The sequence below is a fragment of the Panthera leo genome, chromosome A2 (assembly GCF_018350215.1).
Source record: "Panthera leo isolate Ple1 chromosome A2, P.leo_Ple1_pat1.1, whole genome shotgun sequence".
Taxonomy (NCBI): domain Eukaryota; kingdom Metazoa; phylum Chordata; class Mammalia; order Carnivora; family Felidae; genus Panthera; species Panthera leo.
In genome coordinates, this window is record NC_056680.1 from 98,044,801 (window position 1) to 98,057,468 (window position 12,668).

Sequence of the window (12,668 nt, forward strand, 5' to 3'; positions counted from 1 at the left end):
CCCAGAAGGCACTGAACTAAAGTATCTCCTTGAGCTTTCTTTATCCCCAGTGGTGGAAAGAAGAACTCCCCAGGAATCAGGGCAAAAAACTGGTTACCCTTGAGAAAGGTGTTTCAGAAGAGTTTGGATCCACCTCTTGGTGGAGACAAATGAGTAGCTGTCCTCGATGATTATTATGACTCCTTCTGACCAGGAGTTTATATGATAATAATAGTTTGGGAACCATCCTGCATATAATATCAACTTTCCAATATTAAAGATTGTTTCATTGTCATTGTGGCTAGGTATTATGGACAGTAACTCATCAAGAGTAAGACTTAGGCTGTCAGCTATTTGCACAGAGAGGCACCAACTAAGTTGTGGTTTGGCCCGTGATGGCTAAACTGCCTGAAATCTAACCCACATTACTGCTAGGTTCTGCTTATGCTAACCTTCCATTTAGTATTTAATGTGCAGCTGCAAATGATTTTAGCTTACCATTTAGGATTCTACAGAGTGGGGATTGCCTGCTAGAGTTATGACAGGAGGTAAGAGCATCTTGCTTATGATTCCCGGGATGTATAAGTGACTTTTATCAAGGCCCTGGCCAAATCGAAGCCTCCGTAGTAGCCCAGATGATATTTTGAAAAATAAATCTATCATTATCCTAGATTTTGCAGTAACATAAAAGAACCTAATTTTATCACGAGGTGCACTGTGCCAGTAAGTCCCGCTACCAATATCTCCCCCTCAAATTAAAGAGGCTGATGAATATTAACCACTTTTTATAAAGAATGTTAACAAATGTTTGGCACGGTGACTAGAATGCATTAAACTCCAGATTTAGTAACACATATTCCTTCCAAAAGTCAATAGTTCCACTCTTTTGAAAGCTGTCTGTTTTCATCACTCATGGTGAGCTTAGAAGCCAAACTATGTGCTGCTTCTGCCCCATCAGTCATCATTGGCTGCAGCTTCCTTCGGCTCTGTTGGACCGCCTCTGACTGAGCAAGGTGAAGCTTGGTAAGTATTTCCACTACTACATGTTGATGCCAGAGCTTTTAGAAAGAAATCAGGTTCAAATCAAAAGTGGCAAATGACCTGAGGCTTGTATTATTGTAGGCTTATGTCAACCTTTAATCCTTGTTTTAGAGTAATGTGTTTGACACTTCAGCGTAAGCATTTCCTCCTGGATTGGCGTCTAATCCTCCATGTTTATGTTTTTGCAGCATCCCGTGTACTGTGTAAATGTTGTTGGGACCCAGAATGCTCATAACCTCATCACTGTCTCTACCGATGGTAAAATGTGTTCCTGGAGCCTGGACATGCTCTCAACTCCACAGGTGGGTTTGTTTTCCCCTACACATAAGAGCATCCTGGCTAAAAGAGATACTTGCCTAATGGAACATAGTTCCTAAAAGCCAAACCCTCACATCCTATGGGAGCTAAAACCAATGGATGCACTTGAAAGAGTGGGGCCTGCTTTCAGCAGTCTCCTCCCGAAGCCAAAACCCATTTCCTTTACCACAAATCATGTAATTATTGTAATACGTTAATCCTTAGGTCAGTTTCAAGTGAAAATGAAATAATCCATTTTAAAGCATAGTAATTATAGAAGTTGCCTGTGGTATGAATTGTACTTACCCTAAAGCATTGTTAAACAAATGCAAACGAAGTTGGAGCTCAACAGAGCAATCCCTTAAGGGCACTTGCCTTGAAGGAAAGGTATCTCCACAAAACAGAAACCCAAGCCCTTGCTTGCATCCTTAGCCTAGACGGATGCCTGTGTGTATGAAGAATTTGTCCAACCATCTGTTTTCTCCTCTGGAATGTTTGTTAGGATGGCTCCTGCCATTCCTTGCTCAACAAATGAGAAGTTGAAAATGAAAATGTTCCAAAATGTCCAAACCACTACTGATTACAGTAATGGAAACCAAACAAATAAGCACAAGGGTAAGAGACCACTGCAGGGAGCCATCGAAATGCAACTTGCAGAATATATCTATGTATTCAAGATGCATGCATACACACATACACACATGCATAGACACACTCTGTCCACATTTCTTTATGGGAAAAAACATAGTTCATTGTCCTCCAACTAAAAACACAGAGAAGAGTTTACTGTTAGAGACTTTGACAAAAATGTGAGGAAACATCAGGAAAATTATAAACATATCTAGGAGATAATTCGAAATTTTAACATTCCTATTCCCTTTCCTGGAATAATGACCCTAGAATGTCTGCCTCCCAATTTTCGAAGACATTGGAGTTTCAAGACACATAAGGAAATGTGGAAACCATAAGCAGCCTCCTATAAGTCTCCAAAAATACAGATGTGGAGAATATTAAGACTAAGTAAATTCTTTTTATAATTTGGGGTGGGGGGAGAGAGAGCTAATAGGCTCCTTACTATTTAAGTTCATCTATTCTGACTAAGCATTACCATTATACAAATTGGGAGTTGTGTGTGGGTATTTTATAGCTTTGTCTTAAAATTCTCAGCAATATGTTCTCTGCTTTTAAAAGCATGGAGATTACAAACAGATATAAGAGTGAACCCTCTAGTTAGGAATTTTTAATTACCCATTTGGCTGATTAAATGTGTACTTGTTTAAGTTAAAACCAGTCGTACAGGGGATACAAGATGGTTCTTATTAATTTTAGCATGCCTGCAGACTCCTGTCCTGGTACAGAGATTGAAAGCTTCATGGTATATCCATGGATGGCAAGCAGACAGCATCCAGTCATCACCTTGGTCCCTCTGTGTTCCAAGTGGGTGACCGAGAGACCGTACCTTTCCTGCTGCTAATTTTAGCAATGGAGCAAACCACTGGATGGTTCCGTTTTCTGTATTGTCATAATGCCCCCTCCCTGATGCGCTCACTATGTGTGTGGATCTCATGTACTGCGAGCATGTCACATGACCACACAATCTACCCAGACTGTTAGCACACGCAGCCAATTTCTGGACTCCTTGGCTAAGACGACCTGGCTTATTCATTTGCACAAAAAGACTAAGCTCCTTAGCAACTATAATGGCATGATCCCCTAGAATGATTTTTTAAAATCACTTCAGGTACACAAAGTAGGCTGTTTTGATGTAAATAGCCAGAAACATTTAGGGATGTTGGTTACACTTAATTACTCTTCACTGTCATTAAACTTCATTCAGCAGAATGTCTCTTAAGATACATGGATTCCTGATTTTGAAATAATCTTAGATAAAATAAAGGCTTTCCTTTGTTATTTTAAAGACTTATTTAAATACCGTCCTCTGTAGGCATATAGCTTATACACCCAACGGTTGCCCTTCATGAAATCATGTCCCTTTTGAAATCTGTTTTTTATGACTTGAGTGACAACTTTCTGGTTTTAGTCCATGGAGGACACACACTCCTGCTTTGACAATATGCTTAGTACATCTGATATTAATACACGTGTATTCTCACGAACAATTGATTTTGAAAATGTTTGTAAATACAAGGGTATTGTGTGTTTTATTAAAGCCTGGGGCTGACAAGTGTAACCATTACAGTATTATCTTTAGTTTCTGCACCATTAGTTTTGAAATTCTCACCTGTCATCTCTGCCTGACTTAAGAAGCAGCAGCACACGCTGATGAGATCCAGCCGGCCTGAAACCAGAGATACACAGAAGCATGAATGTCAGGGGCAGTAAAGCGTGGTTTCTGGCACAGCCAGGGTCTTTTGTAACGCTGTGTGAAAAGCAAACAGACGACTTAGCCAAATGATTTTTCCATGCTGTCTTTGGCATGGCAAGGAGTTGACAGAAGGAATATAACCACGCCGTGTTTTGGTAGGAGAGCATGGAGCTGGTGTACAATAAGTCCAAGCCTGTGGCTGTTACCGGAATGGCTTTCCCGACGGGAGACGTCAATAACTTCGTGGTTGGCAGTGAGGAGGGTACGGTCTACACAGCCTGCCGTCACGGAAGGTGATTTTGTGTTTTCTTACTGATGACGTGTTTCTCATTTCCGAAAGTCTGTTATCGCATTCTGGATTATAACCACCTTGCGTTATGAGAAAGGCGATATCTGCAGGCATACAAAGCACACCTCAAGTTTTTATTACCTTATGGCATCCATCTGCTCTGATCATTAACCACAGTGAGCCTTGGATGGTTCACAGGCCTTGAGGAAAAAGGTCCAAGCTTCTTAGCATATCATGTAAGACCCTTGCAAGCCTCAGCCTTCAGGCACCAGCCACGCACACACCAGGGAAGACAGCCCCCAAATATTGCTTATCCCACACACCTCCATATGTCCCCGCACTCCATTTCTTCCGTCAGGTCTGGCACTTCTCTCTTTTTGGCCTGATTAACTCCTTGGACTTCAAGAGCCAGAGCAGAGGTCCTTCCACACTGAAGCCTCTCCCGACTCTCTTAAGCAGACAAAACCACTTCCTCCTTTATGGCTTCACAGAATTTTCATTCCTTTCATTTGCTCACGTCCTCAAGGAATTCTTACTAAGAACCTTCCATGTGCCCAGCACGTTTACATCATGAGGATGCGGTAAGGAAAGAAACAGAAGTGGAGATCATATTCTGATTGAGGGTGAAAGACAATAAACTAATACACAAGGAAATATGTGGCTTAAGATGATAGTACTATAGAGAACATTTAAGTGGAATAAATGAGATGGGACCACGGGCTGTAAGATAGGTTTGCTATTTTGTATATTTTTATACCTGCTTCTACAATCCATTAATTGCATTTTATTTCAACTATTCATTCATTTGCCATTTTTCTCTTACTAAACTCTTTCCATTTCATCATTGATTTTCTGCCCGGGGCCTGACACATGGTATGTGAGGAGCTAAAAATCTATATGGAGCATAGAGAAATGACAGTCTCCAAATAATATAGAGAAATGCCTTGGGGCTCTTCCTCCCCTTCAGGGAGGCTGGAATGGTATGAGATGCAAGTCACCATGAAGTTTGTAAGTGATAAGAATTCGGCCTTGGTTGAGAGATCGGCAAATGCCCCTGGAAAACCATCAGGATGAAGTAGAATCCAATAATTAGAATTATTGTAAAATTGCATGCAAGGCTTAATGAGTGGCTTCACCATCTCTTGAAAGGTTCGCTGTGTTCGCCCTGGTACTTAATTTTCTTTCACTTTAGGAGTTCTAATTCAATTGATTTTTCATCTCTTCTACTCAGCCCAGGCTATTTAGATTTAATGAGAAATCAGAAATTGTTCCAAGTTTATGCTCCTGTGTTTTTGTGATTTGTAGAAGCGATAAGTGATGTGATTCTTCCATTCACACAATATGAGCTGTGACGCTCCTACTGTTCTACACATAGCAACAAGCAGTATTTCCCCTGCTCACATAATTTAAAGATGAGTAGGAAGATATGCCTCATGGTTCCATGCCCATAAAACTGACGAAAACCATGCATTAAGGTTTTACGAGAGCATAAAAAGATCTGATAAAATTGTTCATTCATGCAAACATTCGCAGCACACCTACTTTGAACAAAGCACATTGCTCGATGCTTCCAGGCACGCAGACATTATTTAAACCTGGTTTCTGCCTTCAAGAAAGTGATAATAGTGGGAAAGATAAATGCACAAATATCTGCCGTACAGGTAGAATGTCATACGTGGCATAAGAGAGGCACAGAGAGGGCTGTGGACCAACTATGGAGTCACAGGTCTATCTACACATTTATTAGAATCAACAGGCATATAGGTTCTGGTGGCGTAATTCAGGACCTTAATTATCTGAAGGCTACAGAACATGTTCATTGATAACCTTCAGGGGTTTTTTTTTTTCTTTTTTAGTTTCTCTAATGTGAATACCGTTTTACATGATGAACATTTTTGCTCTGTGGCTATTGTCCTTTTTAAGCACAATCAGAATATGCACTATGGTTCCAAAGAAGGGTACCCAAGGTAAAAACCACAAATCTTTTTACAACGAGCTTGATTTTGCTTCTTACATTGGTCCATCCATCTGAAATATAAAATACAGATCTTAATAAAGTTGTAACATAGCAAGAATTTGGCTTAGTAATTTTAAATGGGTCACATAGGGCTACGGGGGAGTGGTGGGAGATTTCTATTTTTCAACTAACATAGAGAAGGTGAAAATCCACTTCCATAAATTAAATAAGGTCCTCATTTTGCACCCTATAAACTCTTTCAGGATGCTGTTAAGAGCAAGTGGAGTCTCACCAGGGGCCACTTCAAAGATCAGTTCCTCGTGTTCTTTAGAACAGTTTAAATGATCACGTGTGGAACTGCTGTTAGCAGTTTCACTGGGAATAATTTTTGAGTGCCTGTTACATGGAACATGCACTGTAGCATTTTCTCATGATTTCAGATTTTGCCGAGCACACTGACATTTATTGGTGCTCCAGAAACGCAAATGTTTTAATAACTTAATTCATTTCGCTCTTCTTGACATAATATTTAGATTCCACAATCCCTAAGTATTTGTCATATTTATAACCTCATGCACATGGATTTTTAAAATCCAGAATTTCTGGTATATTTTTTAAGTGGGTATGATTATGTGCAGACTACTGTGTGATAACAGGGCTGGAAATAATCCCAGCTTAGTTAAATAAGCGACATATGTCCTCGGATAACTTTCAAAATATGTATCACTACTTCTCAAGTGTGCTTCTTTTTTTTTTGGTGGGTGGGGAAGGAAGGCCTAAGTTTGTCTATTTTCCTTTATGGTTTCTTTCAACAAATATTTATTGAGCACATACTATACGCCAAACACTTGGCAACAAGAAAAACCAAGCACCAGCCCTTACAGAAGTTATATTTCATAGACTTGAAAACTTCTTTTAGCAAAACCATTATTTTCTAAGTATCACATTGAAGTTTTGCATATCATATTGTGGTGGGCAAGGGGTTCCACAAAATAGCACCTTTTCAGATAGTCAACTTTATTTACGAAATTCCCTTGAAAAGATAAATGCAAGTATACAAGGATATGTGGAGTTTTGTAGTCAATGGGGTTCCCGAAGGAGTTAAAATGGAATGTGTGTCCAATGTCATCATAAGAGTCTTATCAAATAAATATGAAAGCTTCTGAGATAAAAAAGTATGTATGTTTTCCATTGATGTGCTATACCAACGATGATAGGATTTGAAAGACTTCTAAAAAAGGAATTTTAAATGACAAAATTTGATACTAAATTGTGAAGGTTAAAAAGATTATATTGCTCCATATTATTTTTTAATCATTAAAAGTAGTCAAGAATTTTACTTCTCTCAAGATAACTGTGAAAGTGGTTTCATTTTTGGTGGTTTATGGTTGTTCTTCTAAATTACAGAGAAGTAATCATGCAGAGACAAGTTTGGTTTTGTTTTTTTTTTTAACTAATCGCTGCTTTGCAGAGGTCACTGAAATTCTATTCATGTGTGGTCTTCGTGCAGCAAAGCAGGTATTGGTGAGGTCTTTGAAGGTCACCAAGGGCCAGTGACTGGAATTAACTGCCACATGGCTGTGGGCCCAATTGACTTTTCACACCTGTTTGTCACGTCATCATTTGACTGGACCGTCAAACTGTGGACCACAAAGGTAAGAATACCCTGATTTAAGATCTCAGGTAACACATAGGCAAAGAGGACAGTTTTATTGTTCACAGCCTGCTGGTGAGTGCAGTCTGCCTCAGAGCTAAAAGCTCAGTTTCTCCATCCACTTTATCTATTTTAAAATATGTAAGTAATACTTGAAAGCATTCTAAACGTGAAAAGTCCCAACAGTTCAAATAATAATAAAATGGAAGTCCTTCTTTGCTAACACTAATCCTGCCCACAACATCCCCTCCCGCGCTACCATCTGAGCCCTCTCCCCAGAGGTGACCCTCTTGGAGCAGTCTAGTGTGGGTTCGGTAAGCACTGACTTACATGCATATGTACTTATGGAAATATGACTTGAGACTTGGTGTTTTGGTTTGGAGGTTTGGGTTTTTTGTTTGTTTGTTTGTTTGTTTGTTTTTTGAGCCCTTGGTGGCTTTTAAGCTGGCAAATGGCACTGTATTAGTTGTGTTTTCAAAGGCAATTCTGACCATGTTGGAGAGCCAAGAAAGGAACGACCATCTAAAAGAAAGGCGCAGTAGTCCAGGGAATAAATGAAAGCAGCATAAACCAGTAGTTTGGGGTGGAAGGAAACAGATGGATTCGAGAACTGTTTATAAGGTACAGGCAACAGAAATTGGTGACTGATCTGATACAAAGATGGTGAGAGAGGGAGTCATCAGGAAAAAACCCAAGTTATGGCTAGAGCAACTAGCAATCTGTGCTCATCTATCAAGGCATTCACTGCATGGAGACATTAGAGGAAGGGCGCGTCGGCAAAGAGCATTGTGCGGGTTAAATTTAAGGTGCCTGGGTGGCACGATTCACGATCTCCATCAGACGGTTTGATATGTGGGACGGAAGCAGAGGGAGACCTCTCGACTGCGGGTACGTACTTAGTAGCAGTCAGAATAGCAATCACAGAGCACCTGGGTGGCTCAATCAGTTAGGCATCTGACCGGCTCAGTTCATGATTCCAGGGTTTGTGAGTTCAAGCCCTGCATTGGGACAGAGAGCCCACTTCAGATCCTCTGTCTCCCTCTCTCTCTGCCCCTCCTCTGCTTGTGCAGGTGTACTCTCTGTCTTTCAAAAATAAATAAACGTTAAAAAAAAAAAAGAATAGCAATCATTATTATAGTCCAAGGAGTGTATTTTAAAAGAAATGTTAAGACTAACAGGGAGCTTGGGTGACTCAGTCAGTTAAGCATCTGACTCTTGACTTTGGCTCAGGTCATGATCTCATGGTTTGTGGGTTTGAGCCCTACATAGGGCATGGAGCATAGGGCTCCATGCCGACAGTGCAGAGCCTTCTTGGGATTATCTCTCTTTGCCTCTCCCTCCACTTGCATGCTCATGCTCTCTCTCTCTCTTTTACTCTCAAAATAAATCATTTAAATAAACTTAAAAAAAATAAATGTGAAGAGTAGATCCAGAAAAACAGGACTGTTTAGGAACTAGAAAAGAAGATTAAAAGAACACCAACCCTTGGGGCGCCTGGGTTGCTCAGTTGGTTAAACATCTGACTTCACCTCAGGTCATGATCTTGCAGTTCATGAGTTCGAGCCCCGCACTGGGCTCTATGCTGACAGCTCAGAGCCTGGAGCCTGCTTTGGAATCTGTGACTCCCTCTCTGTCTGCCCCTCCCCTGCTCATGCTCTGTCTCTCAAAAAATAAATGAACGTTAAAAAAGAAAAATTTTTAAAAGAGCACCAACCCAAGAAATAGGGGGAAAAATTACAACTTTGGGGTACGAATAGAGAAGAAGAGGACATAATTGGCCTTGACTATAGGAAAAACAACTCACCTATAAGAGAAATTCAATTAAAACCAAGTTGAGAAACTTCTTTTCAGCTATCATACTGACAAAAATTCAAAAGCAATATAATCTGTGATAAGACAGAAAGAACCAGCCATTCTCATACATTGCTGGTGCAAATGGAAAATGGCACAACACTGGAGAGAAGAATTTGGTAATATATAAAAAATAATTCACCATGCATATTTGCTCATTGTTAGAGCAATTCCTGTTTCTAGGAATCTATGCCAAAGGTATACTAGCAAAAATAAGAAAAGACATCTGCAGAAGGAGATTCATTGAAAGGCTACTTTGAATAGCAAAAGACTGGAAAGGACCCAAGAGTCCATCAGTAGGGCTCAGGACAAATCAAAAGTAGTGAACATCCACACAAGAGAGAACCATTCAAGGAGAGGAAGAAATGCAGAAGGTTTCTTCATACTAGTATGGAGTGGTGCCTAGGATGTATTTTTAAATGAGAAAAGTAAGGTGGAGAAAAGTATAAATAGTACATTGTCATTGTTTAATATTTATACATGTTTAAGATGTTGGAATGATAGACACATATACACAAAATTATTACTCATAGGGAGGCAGGAGGCTGAAAGAAACAAAGAGAATAGCTATACTTTTTTTTTTTTTAAATACTGTGTACTTTTGGTTTGGGAACGATGTAAATATTTTTCATAATTACAAAATGAAATAAATTTTAAAAGTGGTTCCTAAAAAATGTGAAGTAACATGAAATGAATCATCCTTACTGTGGTTCAAATGGGAAGCAAACCCTTATAGTAAGTATGGAATGATTCAAAGTGACTTTAAAATCCTGTATTTTGACTCTACAGCCCGAAAAGGATATATTTTAAAGATAACAGGAACTCGATGAAAATTTTTAACTACTTTTCATACTCACATTACTGGTGGTTGTATTGTTACTTTACTCTCATACCATTGTATTTGTATCATGAGATAAATGAAATGGCTGCATTTGTGTCATTGAAGAGTGATATCAGCTGGGTTGAAAGAAGATACAAATGCATGAATTGAGTAAAATCTCTGTAGTAATCCTGAATACAGGTTGTATGCGTCAGTAAAAACTTGTGGTGTATGTTACCTTTAAATCTAAAAAATACAGGGGCACCTGGGTGGCTCAGTCGGTTGAGCATCCGACTTCAGCTCAGGTCATGATCTCACAGTCTGTGGGTTCGAGCCCCGTGTCGGGCTCTGTGCTGACAGCTCAGAGCCTGGAGCCTGTTTCAGATTCTGTGTCTCCCTCTTTCTCTGACCCTCCTCTGTTCATGCTCTCTCTCTGTCTCAAAAATAAATAAATGTTAAAAAAAAAAAAACCTTTAAATCTAAAAAATACATATTCAAAGCTCTATTTACCAAAAAGGTCCAGAAACAATGAACAATTCAATAGCAATGAGACTCCTGGTGTCCAGATTGTGCTCTGTAAATACCAGTTTCACTAAAAGAAACCAGAGATTCTAAAAGAAATTACTGATTCTAGATCTGGAGCAGGAAATGTATAAAATGAAGCTGGAATATTTCATCATAATAGAAATCAAGGAAGCTACCAAACACTGCATGTTTCTTGTCAAAGGTCTTAGCAGCCAATTTGAATAGGCTTCTGCTGTCCAAAGAATATCAATAAGGTAATAGATTCATGAGTTCATAATAATACTGAAAAAAGGGGGAAAGAACCTCATTAGTCATATTTGGAGAATTTTAGGGAAACAAATTCAATATCTTGGAAATTAAAGAAAGAATCAATTATTTAAATTATTTATTCTGAAAGATTTAAACATTTATTCTGTCTTTTCTATATGATTTGTATGTCAGGGCTACTAAATAATTGATAAAGGGATGTTCTAGAAATATTCCAGCTAATAGAGGAAGATAAGATTTGCTTATCACCACTCTGGAACCTCTAATGATTTAGGTAATGATTATTGCTGATAACATTATAAAAATAGAAACAACTTTCACAGTTATGGAAGTATAGAATACTTCTTTTGAAGTAGATTTGTCCCCCAAATAAAATTCAAATCCTATCAATCCACCAGATCTCTAAATTTAGAGGCAATTGGAGATAAATAAGCTAAATACTAAATAATACTACAGAGATGGAATCAGTCAAATTAAGGCTGTGGAGAAATCTATGGCACAGCTGATCTCCTTTCTGCAACATTTTCTTTGAAAACCTTTTTTTCAAAGAAAATAAAAGAAATGGAGGTGGAAACTATGTATCAAAACAAAATAGAACCAAACAATACTTGAGACATTTCAACCAATCTTAAAATACTAATCCTGCATAGATCTTGATCCAGACAAGCAACCCTTTGAAAAAAGTGGAAGGTTATCAGGAAAATGGGAAAATTGACTATAACATTTGATGATATTTATGGATTATTATTTTTAGATGTGATAATTATATTTTGATCATCTTAAGTGGTTTTACCTTTTAGAGATGCACACTGAAATCTTACAAGAGAAATCACATGATGTAAGAAATTTGCTTCAAAATAATCAGTTGGGAAGGGAGAGCATGTGGATATAGATGAATAAAATTGTGCTATATTGATAAGTATTGTAGCTGGATATTGATATTCTTCTATTTCTGAATGCATTTAAAATTTTCTATAGTAAAAAAAAAAAAAACTAAAAAAAAAAAATAAACAAAAGAGAAGGGAATGACCAACAGTAACAAATACTTCATGGAAGTATCGTCAAGACTAAAATGCATCCATTGTATTCGGCAGCCTCACTGTGCCCATGGCAAGTACAGTTCCACTGGCATGTTGAGGATGGTACATGAATAACAAGGAGTTAAGGAGTGAGTGAGAAGGAAGGAAGCATTGAAGAAAACTCGAGAAGTTTGGCTATGAGGAGAGGAAGATGGGAGGTAGAGAGAGAGTTTTCCTTTTTTCTATTTTTTTTTTTTTTTTAAAGATCACAGAGACGCTTAAGGATGTTGCTGTTGTAGAATAGCCAGCAAAGAAAAAGAGTAGAAAACCTGCAAGTGTAAAACGGAGAAAGGGCCCTGAAAGTGTTGGGGTAAATGAGATGCATAGCATGGGCAACGGGTAATATTGATATTTGGGCAGTGGCATGCCTTCTGTTGTAACAAAGGAACAGGAAAGGAAGGGGATGAATACGCAAGTGGGTAGGTGTGGTGAACGAAAGCAGAGGGAACGCTCCTGGGTTTTCTCAGTGAAGCAGGATGTGAGGTAGTCTGCTGAGTGGGAAGCTGAGGTGCTGAAGGGAGCAGGTTGCAGCTGGCCATGGGAGAGAAGAGGAAGAGCTGATTAAGGAAGCAAAGATGGACTC

General features: G+C 38.9%; 1 protein-coding gene across 2 annotated transcripts in view; it reads left to right on the top strand.

Annotated features, from left to right (window-relative positions):
* DYNC1I1 (dynein cytoplasmic 1 intermediate chain 1) overlaps nucleotides 1–12,668 on the top strand; it is a 308,192-nt gene that overhangs the window by 240,916 nt on the left and 54,608 nt on the right. For both annotated transcript variants that reach the window (XM_042918203.1, XM_042918213.1), the window contains 3 exons: nucleotides 1,209–1,322; nucleotides 3,803–3,936; nucleotides 7,400–7,544. In XM_042918203.1, the coding sequence (XP_042774137.1) occupies nucleotides 1,209–1,322; nucleotides 3,803–3,936; nucleotides 7,400–7,544 (393 nt within the window). The remainder of the gene's footprint in view (nucleotides 1–1,208; nucleotides 1,323–3,802; nucleotides 3,937–7,399; nucleotides 7,545–12,668) is intronic.